Raw genomic sequence first — 21,605 nt, forward strand, 5'->3', positions numbered from 1 at the left:
ATCTTCAATAACACCACACGAGATATAGTTTCTCATGGCTTTATAAATGTGAGAACATTTTAATTTATTCATTCAGACTTCTGCAACGCATTTCATCCTTATAAACTGATGTAACAGCCCATAAAGTAGGTCGAGAAGGGCTGGGCAAAATATTGTAGGTTTGCAGAATAAACAGTAAAATCTAATTTGCTTGCACATTGAGAGTAATACATTTGGATAGTTTAGAAAATGATATTACCCAATATTGATGGCCAGGGGTTCATAGCCATTTCAAAAACCAAAGGAAAAAAAAAAACCATTAAATCCTAATGATGGAAATCCATAATAATATACAGTGGAAATGTAGCAGGTGGTGGGCTAATAAAAAAAAACCCATGAATGAGGAATTCACAGTGGCTGCTTGGTGCTGCAGTCATTTGTTTTTTAAATTAAACTACCCAGTCCATATATCTCTCCGGCCCAGAATGAGAGTGAATAAAAAGAGTGTTAATAAAGAAACTGGCTGCCCGACAGATCAATATTGTCAACTGGCGGCTGTGTATTTACCGCTAAAGTGTGTGAAGGCAGCTGGTTCATGGTGGAATACTGGGAAAAGGTGGGTAGTACGGTGTGTGTGCGAATGAAGCAGGCAGCCTTGACCTCTTCTCACCTCCGATCCACCCAAGAACAAACAGACGCTCAGTGATTACGATTATTATTATTAGATTACGATTATATCCTGCTCACCTCATCAATGAAACGCTGCATCGACGTTCAGTCTTAGGACAAAACTACTGGAAATAAGTTTCACAAAACCCTCAATTCAAGGTGACTGTTTAGATTTTGTGTGTGTGTTCGTGGCTTCACACACACACACATCACTGACACAGTCCCAGCAGCTACAGAAGAGCTACGCCTGATTTTTCACTCCACATGACAGTATTTCCCCACATCATTACCAAATGGCTTCTTAAGTGGCAGCTGCTCTGATTTGCAAAACGTATTGTGCAGACAAGCTGAAGCTGCAGTGATTCACTCCAGACTGTGGATTGTAAAAGCCCTCTGGCGGCCTCAGCAGCAATAATTCAACACTCACAGGAATCAAATCAAACTTTGGCTTGAGATGAAAAAGATGGAAGAATGATTCATCAGTCCTGTGTGTTTGCAGTCTCAGCCACAGCTCCTCTTTATCAGTGTGTGAGGGTGCAAAGTGTGAGGACTGAACCAAGTCAAACCTCAAAAAGAGTTTAACAGTCTTAACTACGTAAAGTGTCACTTTCACGTTCTCACTGTTATGACTTTCAAACAATATATCCATTAATTTGAACTGAGACCACAACCCAGACAAGCTTAGCAGACATTACTGCACAGGCTAAACACCAACTGTTCGTCTCATGAATGCATGCATGAACCACGCTAGGGCACCGAGGAGTCCTCAGCAGCTCCACTAGAGGTCGCAGACATGACGCTGAAGTCTCAGTTTGCTGGATATTGATGACAGCTCAGTTTGCTTACCCAGCATCCTTCTCCACCATTTATCAGAGCTACTCCCTCCTGGAGCAGCATAAGTCACACAGCTGCAACTGTTTGGGGACACTTTGGTTTTGGGGGCAAGTGGATGTGATGAATATCTCCTGCATGCACCTCAGGCGTGTCCCTGGCTTCTTTCTCTCTATATCAGCTTCAAACAACAGCTAATGTGTAGATCTGGATGCAGACCACATACTACCCAGCCCATCAGTGAAATGAAATCTCAAAATAGGGACAAAAAAAAAACCAAAAAACAAAGACACCCTGAAAAGCCCATTTTGGCTGAAATAAATCCTGTTGCACTACAAAGGTATTATTTGCTTCAATAAACTAACAGCTTCAACTCTCAGAGCAGAGGACAAACATCTTATTTCAATCTGTCGCTCTGACTGCACGCAGCATATAAACACTGATTCCCCTTGTACACACAGCTGCTAAAGTCTATTCAAGCTTTTTTTATAAAATGCTGAAATCAACCTGAAGGAAGATTATAGGCATAAAATAAATCAGCATAGATGACTGCAGGCACATATCGGTGAAGTTACACAAACTAAATCCCGGCATAGGGTGATTCTTAGATAGAAATGTTTCTGGAAGGTGTGATTTGATCGGATTTCTAAACCCGAGACCCAAATCACCTCCTTCTGCCTGTTAGCCCACATGCTGCTCCGGTTTTAAAACAAGGGTCAAATGTGTCAGTGTTCTAGGCAAACATCATTACAGTAGCGTGCTGCGTTTGTCCGTGTGCAGGAGGCTGACAGGTCACAGTGCTTCCTGCGCTAAATGGTTTTATATCACAGAGCAGTGTTAGGGGTCAACACAAAGTGCTGCTTTATTTTCCTGCACAACAAATGAGCTGAAAGGCCTCTTCATTAAGTAAGCCTTGCTGAGAGACAAACTGCATGTGCATCATTATATTCATTATTTGAAGACAGAAGCTTATGTCATAATATAAAAGTGTCTTAGTGTTCAGATGTTTAATATTCCACAGGCACCTCTTCAAGAATAAAGACCTAAATTTACAATTCCATTAGAAATTTCCATCCAGCCAAGTGTTAAACATTATTTTAAGATATTACTCATATCTTAGCACATCACTAATCTTTCATTTTTAATCCTAAATGTTGGTACAAGTACAAGTCTCTGCAAACCATATGCATTTGGACTCCAACCTAGAACCACTTTGTGTGTGCACTGTGTGCAATGAGGTAGCATGCTGCTGTCAAGTGATGCTGAATGGGAGGAGCAGAGGCCATATTTCATGGAAAGTTACCCAGGAGACATAGTAAAGGAGGGCATGAGCCCAGATGTGCATGGTACTAACATTCAAGGCTGTGATGATGTGGGTTACAGGAGATTGAGGACGAGTCTCTGTGACGAGGGAAAACATAGTTTGTTGTTTTCTGAACTAACATCACTCTAGGACTGGATCAGAACATGGTGACGGTCTGTTGGTTGATGACTTTGACTGAAATATGTAAATAAATGTGACAACAACTATTGTCAACATGAAATCAGGTACAAACATTCCTGTATCATCCAGGATGACTTTACTAACTCTGATGGTTCATATAGCACAATCACATCCACAGCATCTTATGGTGTTTCCACCTTTACTGACAATGACAATAGAGACTAACAGGAACATGGGGAAAGAAAGAGAGATAACAAGCAACAGCGGTCTCTAGCTGTCATTAAAACTAGGGATTACGGTATCACCCAAATCATTCTTAGACATTTGAATACATCTTTAAAAGCCTTCGCAGTTCCAGGTTTGAATCCTGTTTGACCCTGAGGCCTTTCTTTGTGGACTCTGCATGTTTCCCTGTGTCTGCTGCAATAAATAAAAGAATAAAACATCAGTTATCTATACAGTATTAGCACAAATGAGAGGACTTTGTAAGGGCTATGTCACTTTACACCCTCAAGCAACGTTTAGTCAAACTCAGACGCTATCATCTTCTGACAGATCACACATCTCAGGAACTTCATGATCTCTCTCCATCTCTGTGATGGTCATCAGCAGTGTCAGTCTGCAACATTTCGCCATCCAAACAGAGGCGGAGCAAAGAAGGGAGGCTGAGCGATATAACGAATGCACCAGTACATCATTTTCTCAGTTAATGACAAGCTCTCCACCCTAAACACAACACACACACAAAGACATCCTTTTTCACAAAGCAAATACAGTAGCCTGGATTAAATGAAACAAACATTATCATAGAGTGTATGAAAGAACAAACATTTCCACAATTTTCCCTCGACACAGCCTCTCGCTTCTCCATTCTGCATATTGTTTGACAGACACATCGTTTTGTGGTGCAGAAAATGGCTTTTCAGCGTGACATCATTAATAATTCATTTATGACAAACAGCCCTGACATTTACTCTGCACTGGGTGTCTGTCTGACACTGACAGGGAGACAATAATGGAGGAGGAGACGGATACAGGCGGATGCAGATTCGCTCTCAGTTGCAAACTGATGAAATTAGAAGGGGTCAAGCCTAATAAAGTGTCAAAGCTTCACTAGCATAATATTGATGGAAGAAGCTGTGATAACCTTTACAGAAATCATTTATTGATATCAACTGGAGCTTAAGTGAGTTACTGTAGCTCGAAGAACAATGAGACTTAGAACGAAACTGAACATGGCATTAACCTAAACATTAACCTCGAGGCTCCTTAAGCAAATCTAATCAACGAGCAAACACAGTTTCATAACATTTAGATTTAGACTGTCCAACTATGCCTGTGTTTAAGGTGTATAAGGTGTTTCCTCCAAGGAAGAATGAAAACAAAACTAAAATCATAAAAAGAAAGAAATGAAAAACAAGATAGGGGCCATTATAATATAACTATTCTAGTATAATTCAACTCTGGCCAAAGTATTTTCATGAAACAGCTGGCTCTACAGTTAGCTAGCAGCTCTATTAGACTGTACCTAGATACAGTGGTATTTAGATTTACACATATCTTCTTTTGTTTGCTAATATTTGCAAATTAGCACTAAATACAAGGTACAGCTGGGGATGTTGGAACTGTCATTACATTTGCATTTGGTCGTGAATGTGTTAGACAAATTCATGTTTTGGACCTGATGCTGGTGCGAGATGAAGTCAGGGGACCGTCACAGTTCATCCTAGGGAGGCCATGAATGTGTGTGGCAAATTTCATGGCAATCCTTAAAACAATTCACTCAAAACTACAACTGTCAAGTTCACGTGAGAACTGAATTCAGCAGGATTCATCCTTTGAGGACCATGGATCACTGTACAAAATTTCAGTGTCAAGCCAACCAGTGGTTGTTGAGATAAGTTAACCTGGACCAAAGTGATGCAGACTGAAATCCTGACCAGCAGACTGACATTGCGATCCCCATCACTACAGCCCTGCTATTAGCCTGGCTAAAGACTAAGTAATTTGGTTATAACCTTGCTGCACCCTGTACTACAACTAAACCCTGAAACACAAACCAAAGAATCTCTCTGTGCTTTGTACTCCTGGATAAGTAATGAGGCTGGGACTGAGTATGAATCTGAACTGTGTATAGAATCCAAACCCTGACACCACCATAAACCAGCAATTTTCCAACTGCAGCTGTGAGCAATGAAGTTGGGTCGACGCTTTATGGATGGCCAGAGATACAGCTACTGTGGCCCAATCAGGCTGTGATCAGAAGAACTGAGGATCACTCACTCACTCTCACACACACACACACACACACACACACACACACACACACACACACCCTCACACACACACACACACACACACACAGTGTGTCAGAGTCTGTAAACACCCCTGCTGAGAATAAACCCAACAAAGACTGAACACACAGCCCAGATAACTATTGATAACACAAACCATGTCCACACACACACACACAAACATACACACAAACATACACACAAACATACACAACGTGGCAATGACAATCTGCTGATATCTTCATCTTTCATGCATGAGCTGAGGTCTGCAGCCTGCACCCACAACTCATCACCTGTGAAGTATAACATGAATTGTTAATTTGACGTCCCTCAGTGTGCACATTCCTATATAGCTGCATGTGCTGCCCGTCAGCAGAGCAGTGAAGAGACCATGACAACATCCTGTTTCATGTCCGATCATTAAAAACGCTGAGTCTGTGGACACATGGGAACACATGACGGGTGAAGGAGTAACATATTTTCTCTGAAAACCAAAATGATCAACTGAGGAAAGACACAACAAAGTTGTTCCTGTTTTAATTGGTAGGACTCTGCTGTTTCTGCTGTGGTGTGATAATGATTTCTTTGGAAAAGCTCCATGCTGAAAATGTTTTAGTGATGGTCTTTGGTGGTTCCAGCTCAGTATCAGTAACAGGGTTAGCAAAGTTAAACAAACTGCTAATTAAACAGTGCATTTACGAATGCTTAGATTTGTTTCCTTCATGATTAAAATAAATCAAGATAACATTTAAACAGGATCTGGAGTGATTGATAACAGACTGATAAATAATAGCCGATTGCTCGTCCATCAACTCGAGCGAGTCTGACGAAGCTACAGTGAGTTGCTCTCATATGTGTGGCTGTGTTGTATTTAATAAATGAAGATGGTCTAGACTTCCTGTGTGTGTGTGTGTTGGAATTTTGTACAGATGACAACAGATGTTCACGCTATATGTGTTCGCTTTTTTTGTTTGTGAAATGAAAAAATAAATGTCCATTTTAACAATGTTGTAAAGATGCTGCAGTAAACGCCGTCCATTTCAATCATCCATCTATTCTGTGAGCACCGGACACGGCCGCAGACGTGCTGGTGGAGCTGAGGAGTGTGTGAGAACCCATCAGACGAAGGAGAACAAAGATGATAACCTCACAAATGCAGGCGAGGCACTAGATCCAGACGAATGGAAATCAAAGCAAATCAAGAGAGCACTTCAAACCTGGACATCAGGCCTACTCCGACTACACACACTCACAATCTGTTCATCACAAGATGACTAGTAGTTGCTGCCAGAATTAAAACTTATCCTCTGAGTCTCATTGAACGAGCTGTCACTCAGAATCTGGCCTTGTGCTTATGTTAGTCAGCCAGTCTTTCACAAATTTGCTCTGGCTCGATTTCCAAGTTCAACTTAATGACTCATGAATTTAGCATATGCTGACATTAGTTTAACAACTCTGCTTTGGCTTGCAACAATTAAATGAAGTATTTACTCCCAAACAGTCGGCAGCTCGCTGCTTCTGTCTTCTGTGAGACCATGCTGTAAAAGGTGGACTTCGGTCTGTAGCTCCTGATGTATGTGGAAAGCAGAAACAATAGTAGTTGAAGTGACTAAGAACATTCATTAAAGGGTCAAATTAATTTTGACATACATGAATCTTATGTGAGTATTTGCATTTAGGGCATCTATGTACTTCTACTCCACCACATTTTAAAGGTTAAATGTTTAATATTTAGCAGAAATGGAATATATAGTACTCATAAATATATTGTCTTTGGTGGGTAATCACTGGAAAATACCAACTGCTGCATTTTATTAATCTTAGAATGAGTCTTTTAAATCTACAGTGGTGTGAAAAAGTGCTGGCCCCCTTCCTGATTTCTTGTTTTTTTGCATGTTTGTCACTTTAATGTTTCAGATCAAACAAATTTAAATATTAGTCAAAGATAACACAAGTAAACACTTCATGCAGTTTTTAAATGAAGGTTTTTATTATTAAGGGAAAACAAAATCCAAAACTACATGACCCTGTGTGAAAAAGTGTTTGCTCCCCCTGTTAAAACATAACTTAACTGCAGTTTATCACACCTGAGTTCAATTCCTCTAGCCACACCCAGGCCTGATTACTGCCACACCTGTTCGCAATCAAGAAATCACTTAAATAGGACCTGCCTGACAAAGTGAAGTAGACCAAAAGATCCTCAGAAGCTAGACGTCATGCTGAGATCCAAAGACATTCAAAAACAAATGAGAAAGAAAGTAATTGAGATCTTTCAGTCTGGAAAAGGTTATAAAGCCATTTCTAAAGCTTTGGGACTGCAGCGAACCATGGAACAGCGGAGAACCTTCCCAGGAGTGGCCGGCCGACCAAAATTACCCCAAGAGCACAGCGACGACTCATCCAAGAGGTCACAAAAGACCCCACAACAACATCCAAAGAACTGCAGGCCTCACTTGCCTCAGTTAAGGTCACTGTTCATGACTCCACCATAAGAAAGAGACTGGGCAAAAATGGTCTGCATGGCAGAGTTCCAAGACGAAAACCGCTGCTGGGCAAAAAGAACATAAAGGCTCATCTCAGTTTTGCCAGAAAACATCTTGATGATCCCCAAGACTTTTGGGAAAATACTCAGTGGACTGACGAGACAAAATTTGAACTTTTTGGAAGGTGTGTGTCCCATTACGTCTGGCGTAAAAGTAACACCGCATTTCGAAAAAGAACATCATCAACAGGAAAATATGGTGGTGGTAGTGTGATGGTCTGGGGCTGTTTTGCTGCTTCAGGACCTGGAAGACTTGCTGTGATAAGTGGAACCATGAATTCTGCTGTCTACCAAAAAATCCGGCCATCTGTTCGTGACCTCAAGCTGAAGCGAACTTGGGTCCTGCAGCAGGACAATGATCCAAAACACACCAGCAAGTCCACCTCTGAATGGCTGAAGAAAAACAAAATGAAGACTTTGGAGTGGCCTAGTCAAAGTCCTGACTTGAATCTGATTGAGATGCTGTGGCATGACCTTAAAAAGGCGGTTCATGCTTGAAAACCCTCCAATATGGCTGAATTACAACAATTCTGCAAAGATGAGTGGCCAAAATTCCTCCACAGCGCTGTAACAGACTCATTGCAAGTTATCGCAAACGCTTGATTGCAGTTGTTGCTGCTAAGGGTGGCCCAACCAGTTATTAGGTTTAGGGGGCCAACACTTTTTCACACCACTGTACATAGGGAGCAGGTCTCCTTTCACGGAGGTAGCCATGTTTCGACAGTAGCCCAGACTGGACACACCAGACACTGGCTTTAGACACAGAATCACATTTTGCTTTAAAAGGGACGATCTCCCTTGTGCCTGGAAATGGAGCGTGGGGTATGAGGGGCTGCTGAGAAGGTTGCTATGTTCAATCTCACCACTAGATGCTGCTAAATCTTTCACATTTTACCCACTGCACCTTTAAAGAGTTTTTAAAACTGCATTATTAAAAATTATACCAGTGGTTCCAAAATTGTGTTTAGTCAGACCTGTTGTCACATTTCAGATGTAAATGTTGTCAGCACTTCAACCTAGCAATCATTTCCCTGGTGCAACCATAAAAATAATGTACAATGAACACCGTCTTCTCTCCTTTATGCCATGAGCTCTTTCAAAAATGGAAACACACATAAATGAAACTCATAATCACACACGGCATCAAGTTCAAACCAGAAACCGACCAAAGCAGTGCAGTGCTCTCCTCTATTTGTGACCAACATCTACTCCTGTTGCAGTTGAAATGCCAGATTGATTCAGTCTGATTACCATCATTAGGGTTACGCTAAAGGCCGCTCTAAACACTGTTATTTCACCAAGCACTTCCGAAAGCACATCTTTATACAGACTGCCACGTATCAAATGCTGACTGCCACATATTCTTACGTACACACAGATGCATCTAAATATAGAGCCAAACATACAAAATACTGTCCAACCTCTGCTGAAAGCAGAACAACATGCCAGAATTATTGGCTTAGTTTCCTTACTCACTCACAAACAACTGTTTGCCTGTAGTAGACCTCTATGTGACGTGCAAATGTTTCAGAATTTCACTTTCGAAAATACGTAAAAGAACAAGACTAACGATTACGTCAGCGGTCACACTGCTCGTCGCCTGCAACACAAAGTGTTCAGAAGGAAACAACACTGACAACATCTAAAACGTGGTCGTTAACAGATTCCTTCTTTTGGGAGCATGAATATACTCAGCGAATGGATGGCACTGAGTCAACATACAAGTGGATTTTCAGTGTGAGGTAGCTGCAAAAGCAAAAGGACACAGGGTCACAAATTCAGTGGCATACTAGCCAGCTGACAGTATGGAGCGGGGGTGTGCTACAGGGAAGAACATATAAGGTTCAAATTGGCCAGAGGCAATTCTGCTAATTTAGGCCTAATGATGACACTGGAGGAAACATAAAGGAAATCACTACAACATTAAGAATCACCTTGTGGGAGCCATGAATAGATACAGAGGATTTAGAGGCAATCCGCCTATTAGCTTTAAAGATACCTTGAAATTAAATCTGACCGTGGTGCTTTATAAAAGTTAGGTGCTGACTGCAATTTTAGAAATAGTTGTCTGGGAACTAGAAGTAGCCAATGGCAGCAGTTATTGAAGCATCTTACTATAATGTACGTGAATGTGAACTGAGGGAGAAACTGTATGATGGGCTGTATGATACGCCATGCTCATAGCTGGGGAAAAGAAAACTCACATAAACTGTGTTTTTAATAACACAGAGCTCCCACTTGGTCTGAAATCTAATCTAATCTATTCCAAAAGACTAATTTGCTTTAAAAAAAAACAAAAGCGCCGTGGCTCAGGTGCATCTTCTCATTTCCATCCTCCTGTCAGGTGGCTGTGGGTTTGTCATTAACTGGTCCTGAGAGGTGGATGTTCACGGCTGTAACGCATCCTGTCTCAGCCCAGTCATTGATCTGTCGCTGGTAGAAATGCAGATCTGCCATGTCATGTTATAGTAATTAGATTAGGCAGGCCAGAGAATAATATCTAGCCCATGACCGACCACCTCTACAGGCCGATGATCCAGAAATCAGCCACATCAGTTCGATTGTCAAATGGACTTGAATATCAAACGCAAGATAAAATAGGAAAACGTCTCATTTAAAGTTAAGCCTCTTTTTTTTTTTTTTAAATCACATTTTGTGCCCTCGCCTGCACTGTACATCATCCGTCTCTCTCCAACACTGTGGAGATGAAGCCTCTGACTCTTCAGGATAGACATAACTCAGCATGGGATATGACTTCCTGTACCTGTGGAGAGGAAGGAAGGGGGGAACAGAGGGTGCCACCACCACTTTAGGTGAAACAGCGGTGGGTGTCACCACTATAATCAGCTAGAAATTCCACAGCACCGCAGGGCAGGAAACCAGTTAATACAGACAAGGCACAGCACTTTCACATTCACACGTCTACAGCTACCAGGGGCATGTGAATGAACTTTCTGGAAACAGTTTTAACGCCGTAGCTTCTATACATACTGAAGATACATGCTATAATATTAGCTAATGAGCTTTAGAGGTATCATCGGACAGAGCCAGGCTCACTGTCTTCCTTTGTCCAGTCCTCATACTGAGTTAAAGGGCTGCTGGTTGTCTACACACACGAGAATCTGTCTCATCTCATCTGATCTGTCTTCCAGACAAAACGCAAACAGCAGAGCCGATTCCCCAAAATGTCACACAGATCCTCTAAGCCTGCAATCACAGCCCACTAAACAGTGTAGTGAACACTCCCACACCACGCACTGAATATTTCATTAAGTGTAACTCCCGTAAACACACGCTGCTTTTATTTGTGTTTGACATTACTGAGGAGAAAACATGTGAAAATGTTCCCAATCTTTTAACTGGAAGCCCAGAAAATGTGCAATTCACAATGAATGCAGGCAGACAGACAGACAGACAGACAGACAGACAGACAGACAGACAGACAGACAGACAGACAGACAGACAGACAGACAGACAGACAGACAGACAGACAGACAGACAGAGACAGACAGACAGACAGACAGACAGACAGACAGACAGATGTTAAAAAGTCTAATGGCTATATTCTTTATTATATATTATTAGAACCACCCCAGGCTGAATGCTGTCATTGGATGACACAAATAAAAAATATACAAATAAATAAAGAAAGAAATAATATAAATAAATAAAGTGCTTCCAATGCAACAAATCTGAACATTAATTGGCGTTTATGTTAAATAAACGTTGAACTGATGCAACAGAAATGACTATTAATGTTTACAGTGATGTTTGTTAAGTTCTGCTCCAATCAAAAGTATATGAAAACTATACGTCTGGGTTGTGTTAGTGAACTGTCCTCACACCTTAACTCCCCTGCCCAGAATAAAACCAACCAGCCCTGAGGAAAACGTTGGTGAGATAAGTAGAATAAATAGAGTAATGTAGTGCATGAGATACATTGACTGTAAACCAAATACTCACTCCCACTCCTTGCGCCGTGCCTGTGGAGTGCTGTGTATCTTATGAGCCTGGTGGGCTTTCACAATGTCCCTCTGTTCGATCAAGCCACCCCGACGTCTCTTGATCACATTTGGACTGACCACCAAATCTCCATCTGTCCCCAATATTCCCCCTCCCACGTCAAAAGTTGAGGCCACGTCCAGAGTGAGTGTCAGGCGGTTTGGGTGCACAGGGGGAGCATGGTCAGCTGGGAGGTAGACGGTGTCATAGCTGGTCGACAGACTCTGGGGCTCCAGGAGCGATTGGGACTCAGAGTACAACCTGGACCCTCCAGCCAGTCCTGCACGATGCTTCTGCCAGCTCTCACTGTCCACTGGGGACGGGTTGAGGATGTGGTGCCTGGGGGTGCTACTACCACATGTCGCCCCCACGCCCAGACCCACAGCATCCACTGGACTCTCTGGTCCTGCTGAGGCTCTAGGTAGCCCCAAAGCATTGTGGTCCCCTGTCAGAGACTGAGAGCTGACCGAACAGGAGCCAAGTTCCAGCATGGTGGGAAAGTAGCCCAGCACCTCAGCATAGTGCTGCAGAAAAATGGCCCAGAAAGGAAACAGAAGAGAGAAAAAGAAAAGGTTAGAAACACATAACGTTTCATGCTTTATTGTTTAATTAGATTAAAATGTGAGTTGATAAATTTGATGCACAGAACAACATCATGTCCAGGTATAAATGAAAACACAAACAACCTCTGCTTGATTATTGGGTGAATATTATATAACCTGAAAAGATCCAGCTTCCAAGTTACTGTGCCTCTATTCATCTAACTCTCTGGGGCAGTTTGCCAGTAGCCCAATATGTTGTACCCAGTCAGTTTAAAATATCACAAGTCCTCTGAGCATCAGAACCAATTAGAGAGGCGGTACGGCAGCCATAACAACAACGATCATGTGTTACTGCCAGTGCAGTGCATCAAATAAGAAGAGGGAGAGTAACTTTACCATCTTCTTTATCTTGTAGGAACAGTTAGAACTAAACCCTGCACATATACATCTTAATGCCCCATGTGCTGTAAAACCTTCTGCACTGCTGCTCAGGCTTTATGAAGCCCCTCACTTCTGCTGCAGAACTTTAGAAGACACCGAACAGCAAAATGAAGATGCTGTTAGAGGTTGTGGAGAGCAGACAGGAGAAAGGACTGAATCTATTACCAGACTCCTGAAGCACCTTGAGAGCCATTTATTAGGCTGTTGCCATAAGTGGACGCACTGCTGTGGATGAAGTGCTGATCAGCAGACAGTGTAGTGGATGATGGTGGTACCCTGAGATATCCATCATCCCCCAGATCCAAACACACTGCTCGATTGCGCATTTTCTGTGCGTACTGGAGAGGATGAAGAATAACCACACCCCTCAGGATGAGCAGCAGCAAAACAAAAACCTTCTTTTCTGGGTTTGTTTTACAACAGCACAGAGGAATCTGCAAAATGTGATGTTTTGACATCATGAGGCAGAAGGTAACGCGTCGGTAACGACCAGTCCCATCTTACAGTCTCTTTTAGCGTCTTTTAGTAACTTGAGCTGTCCTTAGACCAATCCTGCGTCTTGTTTTAATGTTAGCTGTGAGCTACCAGCCAGAGAGCCAGGTATTTCCCTGAGGAGCTGGTGGAAACGAAGCTAAAAGGAGCGTGAATATTACTTACACGTGACTCCAAATAAACGGTAAGACGCTGGCTGTGTATGTGAACAGCTGCCTGTTGGCTACAAACACACCTGAATTTAATGGGGCAACAAAAAAAAATTGTTTGAAGGTTGTTGTGCTGCCCCCATGTGGCCAAAAATAACAAATGCGTTGGTTTTTAACTTATATTCCCCTTAAAAAGCAGTAAAACATTATATTTCAAAAAGCAGCTTTGCCAAGGAAACCAGTGGAGTTTTGAATTTCATGGTACAGGTAAGTACGGCTTACCTCAGCGCCTTCTCTGGTTACTCTCTGAGCTAATGGAATTTATCACAGCCATAACAATCAGAGGCGCACAAACAGTGACACAGTAGATGTTTACACTTTCTACTTTAAAGTCTCTAAACCTCCACCTTCCTCCCACACCTCTGGCCCTGCTATAGAAATACACACCGCAGACCTGAGGACCTGAGGAAGGAAGTGAAGCAGAAGCAGATTAATGGCCGCTCCAACTGGACGCACTGTGACCACTGCTTTTTTAAACAGCAATAAAGTGAAATTAAAGGTCTTTCTGACTGGAATCAGAACGGCTTATGACTTTTAAAGAAATTACAAAAGCACATATTTATAGTTGTTGTTTTAAAGGCAAACATTCAGTAATGTTTCTGACAGAGGGCCCGTCGCCTCTGACTCCTCGTATTTCATGCTGTCTGTGGGGTTAATACTGCAGCTCTGGAACCAGAGACCAACGGGCCCATAGCTGATCTGGTTTTAATTGTGGCTGCTTAATGAATATGAGCTAAGCTTCCAACAGAGACAGAAGATGTCCGGTGCTGCCGAGTGTTTCGCCCTCTGCCCCGGCTGCTACTGAGGGATCTAAATGATGTGCACAGAGTAACACTCTTTTAAAAAGGGCCAGTGATGTGTGTATATGTGGTTCCTGGCAGGGGGAGCTAGTTTGAAAAGTTTCATTGATCTGGTGTTTACCAAATCCATTTAGCAAATTATCTTTTCAAATTGCCTGAATGGGAATGTCAGCACAATATATATATATATATATATATATATATATATATATCTATATATGGATATTTGAGTTTGGACAGTTGTGGACGGGTATGATTTTCCCAGAAATCACAAGCTATGAACAGGAAAATGCAACAAAGACCAAATAAAATGATTCAGAAAGTTGTAATATTTCTAATCAATATAAATAAAATTTACTGGTATAAATATTTAAAGCCCGAATCTGTTTGCCAGACCTGAAAGGTAAACACAAGTAAACTTTCTACACAGTGATGATCCATAGAGGGTTGAAGGATGAAGAAGAATCTTCCAGAAAATGAAAAACAGACGAGGCTGGAAAGAAAGTACATATGACAATAGACACTTTATTATGTATTGCCACGAGAATAACTACTCAACATAGTGCAATTACATGTGGCTTTATCCGTACATGGTGTTTTTAACCTACAGTATATTCATTATTGGGGCACGTACAAAGGACAGATTTGTTAAGAAATCCCTTATGTGATGTTTTAGGGATAATTCAAAATGTTTTCTTGATGAGTTAGTCTGTACTGTAAATAATATATACAGCATAAAAACTGGAAACAAGGGAAACCGCCAGTCTGGCTCTGTCCAAGGGTAACTCAGGTAGCTCACTAATGTCTCGTATCTAATTTATTTTCACAAATTAACACCAGATTTCTTCTTTGAGTTCGGTGTGTTTTATTGTGTTTGAAGGCAGGATTTGTTTTTCTTTGGAAAACTGCAAAAAAGGAGTAAGTGTGTTTCCAAAGATGTGTTGGCAAATCTTTTATCATCATAAAATAAAAGAAATAATCATTTGAAATAGTTGAAAGGAATGTTTTGTGGGCAGAAATGGAGAAAATGGTATATGTGCTGTCCGATAAAACATTTATTCTAATCTCTCATGTCACCATTATTAGGACCCTTATTGCCAGACCAGTAGACCAACAGCACCTGGACCACAAAGCTCTGAAAGGCACCCACACTGCAATGCCCAGACTCAAACATCAAGGCCCTGCTGCTCCACACAATTATCAAAAACACACTGATGAGAAAGTTGATAGTGACTTTTAAGAGGTTGGTTGTTAATTAGCTTTAGTCACTGAGCTTCAGACAAATCATAAACATCTAATGTGTTACTGTGTGGTTGAATAAAAGGAGGTGCTCTGTTCTGCCAGGGTACAAATGAGGAGTGAAGCGGAGGCTGTGGCAGGCGAGGAACCCGCTCACACCTGCTGTCCACACGGACTCATGCAACTGGCTAATTACGCTTCCTATTTAACCACATCCTCCACCTCACCCTGGATGTCAACCTTGTGAGTGGCCAAACGTGTGTCAGGAAGCATTATATCACCTCCTCTAATGGGCGATGTGTTCGCAAAGGAAATCGGGCAAAGAATTTCAGCTCGCTGAAAACAACCGTCGTAGCAGGAGATATTAACCACAACGTTAAGAAATCCTGAAAACTGCAAAGACATAGCAAGGAAGTACTTTCCATGAGACCTGACAATATCAGTCACCTTCACTGACAAAAATGGGGCCAGATCCTAAAAGGATCAAGTTCCCTAAATGTACTTTGTCACATAGTAGAAGAACAGGTCAATAACACTGCAGCTTTAAAGATATTGCAAAGAAAGGCTTTCAGTTTAAGAAATCTTGCCTCTGAGTGACGCATCTAGAGTCAGAACAGGAATTTATAGTCAGACCAAGACCTTTAGGATTTTTCTGTCACACTGCTGTGGGAACAGAGGGCACAGAACAATATTCTGCACCCACTGTGCTGTACAGTCTGTTCATATGACTCCAACCGTGTCAGTCATTTCTGATCACACTGTTGCTGGGTAATCTTACAGCTTTGTTTGCCTCGTGCAAACACCAAAGACCAATTGAACTCAACACACACCTGAGCTAAGAATAAGTAAGAGAGCACTTTTGTGATGTACGTACGGCAGCCTAGGGACACACATTATATTAATGGGTATTAATTATAAGCCTGATTTTATGAAGCTCACCAAGCGTCTGACATCGAGCATCTTTTTTTAATATCCAGCCACTTCAAGTTACTATTGTGTCTCATGCAGAGTGCATTAGGCAGAGCCTGCAATTTCTAACTTTCTATAACACACTGTGGAGCATTTAATTAAGCAAACTGGAGAAGCAAATATACATGTGATTGAATTCTAGTTTCCTTTTCACTGTCCTCTGATTATCAACCACAATTATAAGGCCCTCTTTCAAAATGCATTTAGCTTTTCCAGTTGAGCATCCATCCCCAGTGAGACAATAATAAATGATGAAGGATACAAAGACAATAACTAAACTAAAAAGTTTTCCACTGCACCTTGTCAGCAGAGTCTATTCCACCCACTGCCTCTGCATCTATAGTTGTCTCCGCACTGTTACTTTATCTTCTTGTATTTGAGCAGTTATCTTTGTAAGTAGGTTTGATTTCATTTTGCATATCTTGTACACATATTTCCATACTGGTCATTCATGACGTTCATAACTCTGTTTCATACTTGTTGCTCTTTGTTAGTCACTGTGACTGTGATAGTTTATGCTGTGACGAGATCAGGCCAGTTTCCCTGCAGGCTTTATTAAAGTTTCATATCATCATGGTAATGTGCCATAAACCCTGAGTAACTGCAGTTGAATGAACAGTTAGTGTAAAGTCTGAGCAGCAAACATGTGACATTGAATATAAACGGTAAGTTTTTACTGTGATTACTTGCATTTTGTTTTTTTGTGGACATGTGTGAAATGAGCATTATCAAACAACATAGTATATTATTTTTTTATTACAATGAACTGGCTCTTTACTTTCTCTATTTGGTGCTTATGTTCTTTTTATTAGACAGTCTCTGTTTTTGTTTTTGTCTTTGACTGCAGCCAGGTATGCCCTGACATTCAGATGATGAAAAGATGCCTCTAAAAGTGTTTCTACTGCTGAGATGACCTTACTGGAAAGACCATTACACAACCCACCAGCACATCAGATCAGTAATGATCACCATTACTAATAGGTCCACCTACTATTATGGCTGTATCATTTGGAGGTGAGCTAGACTCATGGGAAAGGCCTATGGTGTGAGGAACTGTCATATGATGCATCTCCACAGCTGTGTGATGTGATTATAATTACATTTTAGACATTAGACTGGAAAACTAAACTTGTTTGAGAATGTAGATATGAGCAAATAATGCAACCAAATTAAAAAGGTGAAAATTACACAGCAGGGTAAAACCACTCCCAGCAAAACGCATCAGGTTTTGTTTTCCAGGTCCTGAAATATTGGACTGTTTTTAAAATAGGAAATTCTCGAATACTTTGGGTAGAACAAAGCAATGGAAACGTACTGTACATGTGAATGTCTCATACATTTTCAATGATGTTTAGGTGTTTAGCAAACACAAAGACCAAAGAAGATGTCTGACTTCAATCTGATATTCATGAAATCACTATTGAAATTGTTTAGCAAAACCCAGAGCCCAAAGTCTTGTAAACAGTGTAGTATACTTTGGTTGTCATAGAACAAAGCAGGACCAATGAATAACATAACGATCTGAACATGATGGATGTGCAAACCATTAGATATGAATAAGACTTCACAGCTTGCAGCTCACAGTGGGATTTAGAGGAGCAGTTTGTTTTGGCAGTGGTTTCTCTAAACATGGCTGCATGTGTATGTTTGTCTCAGTGCAGTTATGAATCAGCCCTAAAATGTATTAGAGATCATTAAAAGGTTTGCATTACTGCCAGATACTCATGACCCTCTCTGGAACGTGCAGCGCACATTTTAATGGATTTCGTTGCATTTTTATTAACAGTCTCACTTTTGTGCAAAGTAAATTGAATAATACATTGATTGATTAAATAATAATTTTTTTTCTGGGCTGCTACCAACAGCGTAATCAAATGAATCAAAGAGCATAAAATTGAAAAAAAAAAAAAAAAGCTTTTAGTACATAATGTCTGCAGAATTATATCATTTCATTTTTATACGATATGTATGCTATTAGTAAGAATACGTAAGTTAGTAAGAATATATGTAGTATATGCATGTAAGGTTGTTGTGCACCAACCTGTGAGCTGCAAATAACTATCTGTTCGACTCATCACTCAGATCCAATATTAGACTCCTCAGGAAGTTCAGGAAGCTGCTGCAACACAGTGCATAGTGTTACTGAATGAAATCACTGTAATGATAATCCACCCATGTAAATTTATTGTCTGGGACGTGCATGTCTTTCTGTTGAATAAAATACAACTAGAGTCCTAACATTTCGTTTTAATATATGGTAGCAGCCTTGTGTCTCCTCTTAATGTCCATATTGTTATTCTCTCTCCTCTAAGGCAACTAACTAATCTGTAAAAGTATGACTTTCTTGGCTGACTGAGTATATTTTGTGCCATAAACAATGAAGAATTCTGAACAAAACACAGCAAAGTGGTAGGAGGAACTACCACAACACTTGGAAAATGTACTCCCAACTACGTATTGGCTGATATGTGAAGTAGCTTTGTGAAAAACATGTGAGACAAGTCTAATCACTTGGTCTTGGTAGCAGCAGAAATAACATAAATGCATCTGTTTATACCGAGTGACTCAGATATTGAAAATTCTGTTAATTCATTGAAATAACCACTGTGCACTCAAAGGCTTATAAATGAAAACAAATAAGCAGTGATTGTGATTTAGTCTACAGTCACTACCAGTCTCTGGATCCCAAACAAACTATAAGCAAAACTTAATATCACAGTTTAACAATATGAACTAGTGTCTCCTTTCTAACGGTTCTGTGTTGTGGCTAATTGACTGTCCTTGGTGAACTGTTATCAGTCAGTAGCTTCAGTTCCACTTAGACCACTGACTGCACATTAGGCATTTTACAGGGCTCTCAGCTCTGATGTTAATAATCATTAAATTTGTTTTTATTCAGTGCAATCGATTTTATACAGGCTTTAGTTGTATATGCATTTCACAAATGACTGAGAGTGTGTGGCAACTTAACATGAATTTAAGTTGCATCTTGGGAATCTAAACGATATAGATGTAAGATATTTATTTAAAAAAGGATTATGTTTGTCTTCTACTCTCTTTAAGAGGTACAGTAAAATTTAGCTTTCTGCTAAAAACAGACTCTGTTCTATACACCATGAAAACCAATTTTCACCCCTTGCACAGAGACTGGTGTTATTCAGTGAGGTCAATCATTGTGTTGACAAGAAAAGATGAACAAAAAGCCACAACAGGAAACTAGCTGGATTGAGGGTGGTAAGTGATAAGCGTTAATGCGATTAAATAATAAACAAGACAGTCCAGAGAGGCAGGATTCATACAAGCAATGGCCTATTTGCTCTCATATGAAAAAGATCAATTCTAGCAGACAGCTGAGCACACTGTCGATTAACTCGCCGAACAGCAGCTCGCTATTGTAGGAGACTGCATGACTGCAATTTTAAGGCTCTACTTCAGAAAAATGAGAGCTGTGAAATGATGAAGTCAGCTGGTAACATGCAGTGTTTGCCTCCAGCAGCCAGTTGTCTATAACACACACTCTGACTAGTGAACAGCCTCTTCCTTAGTAGTCAAAATCTTGTGACTTAAGAAAACACATAGCTAAATACGTCACTTATAGGCCTTAACTAGGGTTCATTTTCCAAGAAGATAACAGCAAATAATTTCCCAAATCATAAAAAAACAAGAGCAGAGACAAACAATTATATTAACAGGTGGCTGATACAAGCGACTCATGACACTTTAGCATCTGAAATCCCATTAACAACTTACCCACCACAGATTTGCTTTTAATTCCCTGCTGCAAATGTTCTCTTGATTTTCTCCTCTTTAATTAATTCCTCCCCCTTTAAAGTAATGATTGCTGCCTTCCTCCAAACAGGGGAGATTTTTTTTTTCCTGGACTTTAATCATTATCAGTTTTAGGCCCACTTAGTAATTAACAAGACTTAACACAAGTCCGTCTTCAATGTGACACCTGCTCAGGCACTCTGAGCAACTCTATGATATGAAGATTTGAATCTTCTTGTATCAGCAATCAGTCCAGTGACTCACTCTCCTGTTCTCTCATCTTGTTGCAGTAGTTAAAGCTAAAGTGAGGGAGATTAGTGCTCCGTCATATTAATGTTGGTCATGTTTTGGAGGGTATGCGACGAGCCTCCTGTTAGGACTGAACCTTCAGGAAAAACAAACATGTATGTGTCCTCCACAGTCTCCTGCACACAGAGGAGTCATCTTAATGGCAAAAAGTAATATGTTATAGCATTTCATTTAAAATAAATGTCATTCCTGTGACACTGAAGCATCAAAAAACATGTTTTTATATCAGCAAAACTACAGGCTGTTATATTACAGGACACATAAAAGCTCTAAAACTGTGCACCTATGTCACTGATCAGTGCTATCAGTGAAGACTGAAGAAATACTGCTCCTTCATGCGCCGCACACTGATCTTCTGGGCTACACACAAACATACCCTCTGCCAAAAAAATCTTTAGTTTTTAGATGCATAAAAAGATCAGTGCAATCACAAAACGGCTTAGCACCTGTTTGGAAATATGTAGACTACAGAGGATCTCTTACCTAGAAAGAGAAAACTCCTTTCCATTTCGTTCACCTTTCCACAGAAAATGAAGATGTGGAAGCAGAGACGACCACGTCCGCTGCACTGTCCCCTGCCAGTACTGGTAGAGACAGAAGGAGTGAGGATGGAGAATGAGAGAGAGAGCGAGAGAAAGGGAGAGAGAGGAGTGTTTCGCCAGAGGGAATAGGAGCAGTTGCCAGTTACAGCACCTTTTATTGAAAAAAAACAAAAAAAACAATAACAGCTGCTGTTATGTGACATATTACATCCAAGCATTTGTTTAGTTCCAAACTGGTATTAGCTATGGACTGCTCATAATTACAGCACAGTACAGGGGACCTGGGCTACTTGTTGCCTTCTTTCCATAACCTACTTCTCTGGCTTCATGGTCGTAAGAGGCTGCACTGCAGTTTGTATATTTATGACTCACCTGTTAACATTGAACACACACGCGCCAACATCAAACTGTTTCACCCCTTTTTACAATGTGCACTCCATTTGTTGCCATAGGGACAAATAAAAGAAAATCCAAACTCGACACATAATCGTCAAAGGGACAAAGAAAACCAATATCTTGTGATGAAAAATAAC

The 21,605-nt window shown here is 40.8% G+C and overlaps 1 protein-coding gene across 1 annotated transcript in view; it reads right to left on the reverse strand.

Annotated features, from left to right (window-relative positions):
* cacna1ea (calcium channel, voltage-dependent, R type, alpha 1E subunit a) overlaps nucleotides 1-21,212 on the reverse strand; it is an 81,107-nt gene extending 59,895 nt beyond the window's left edge. The window contains exons 1-2 of the mRNA XM_026305292.1: nucleotides 21,014-21,212; nucleotides 11,723-12,285 (exon numbers count right to left, since the gene is read on the reverse strand). Coding sequence (XP_026161077.1) covers nucleotides 11,723-12,252 — 530 coding nt within the window. The 5' untranslated portion in view covers nucleotides 12,253-12,285; nucleotides 21,014-21,212. The remainder of the gene's footprint in view (nucleotides 1-11,722; nucleotides 12,286-21,013) is intronic.
* Nucleotides 21,213-21,605: the final 393 nt, after the last annotated feature.

The sequence above is a fragment of the Mastacembelus armatus genome, chromosome 4 (assembly GCF_900324485.2).
Source record: "Mastacembelus armatus chromosome 4, fMasArm1.2, whole genome shotgun sequence".
NCBI classification, from domain to species: domain Eukaryota; kingdom Metazoa; phylum Chordata; class Actinopteri; order Synbranchiformes; family Mastacembelidae; genus Mastacembelus; species Mastacembelus armatus.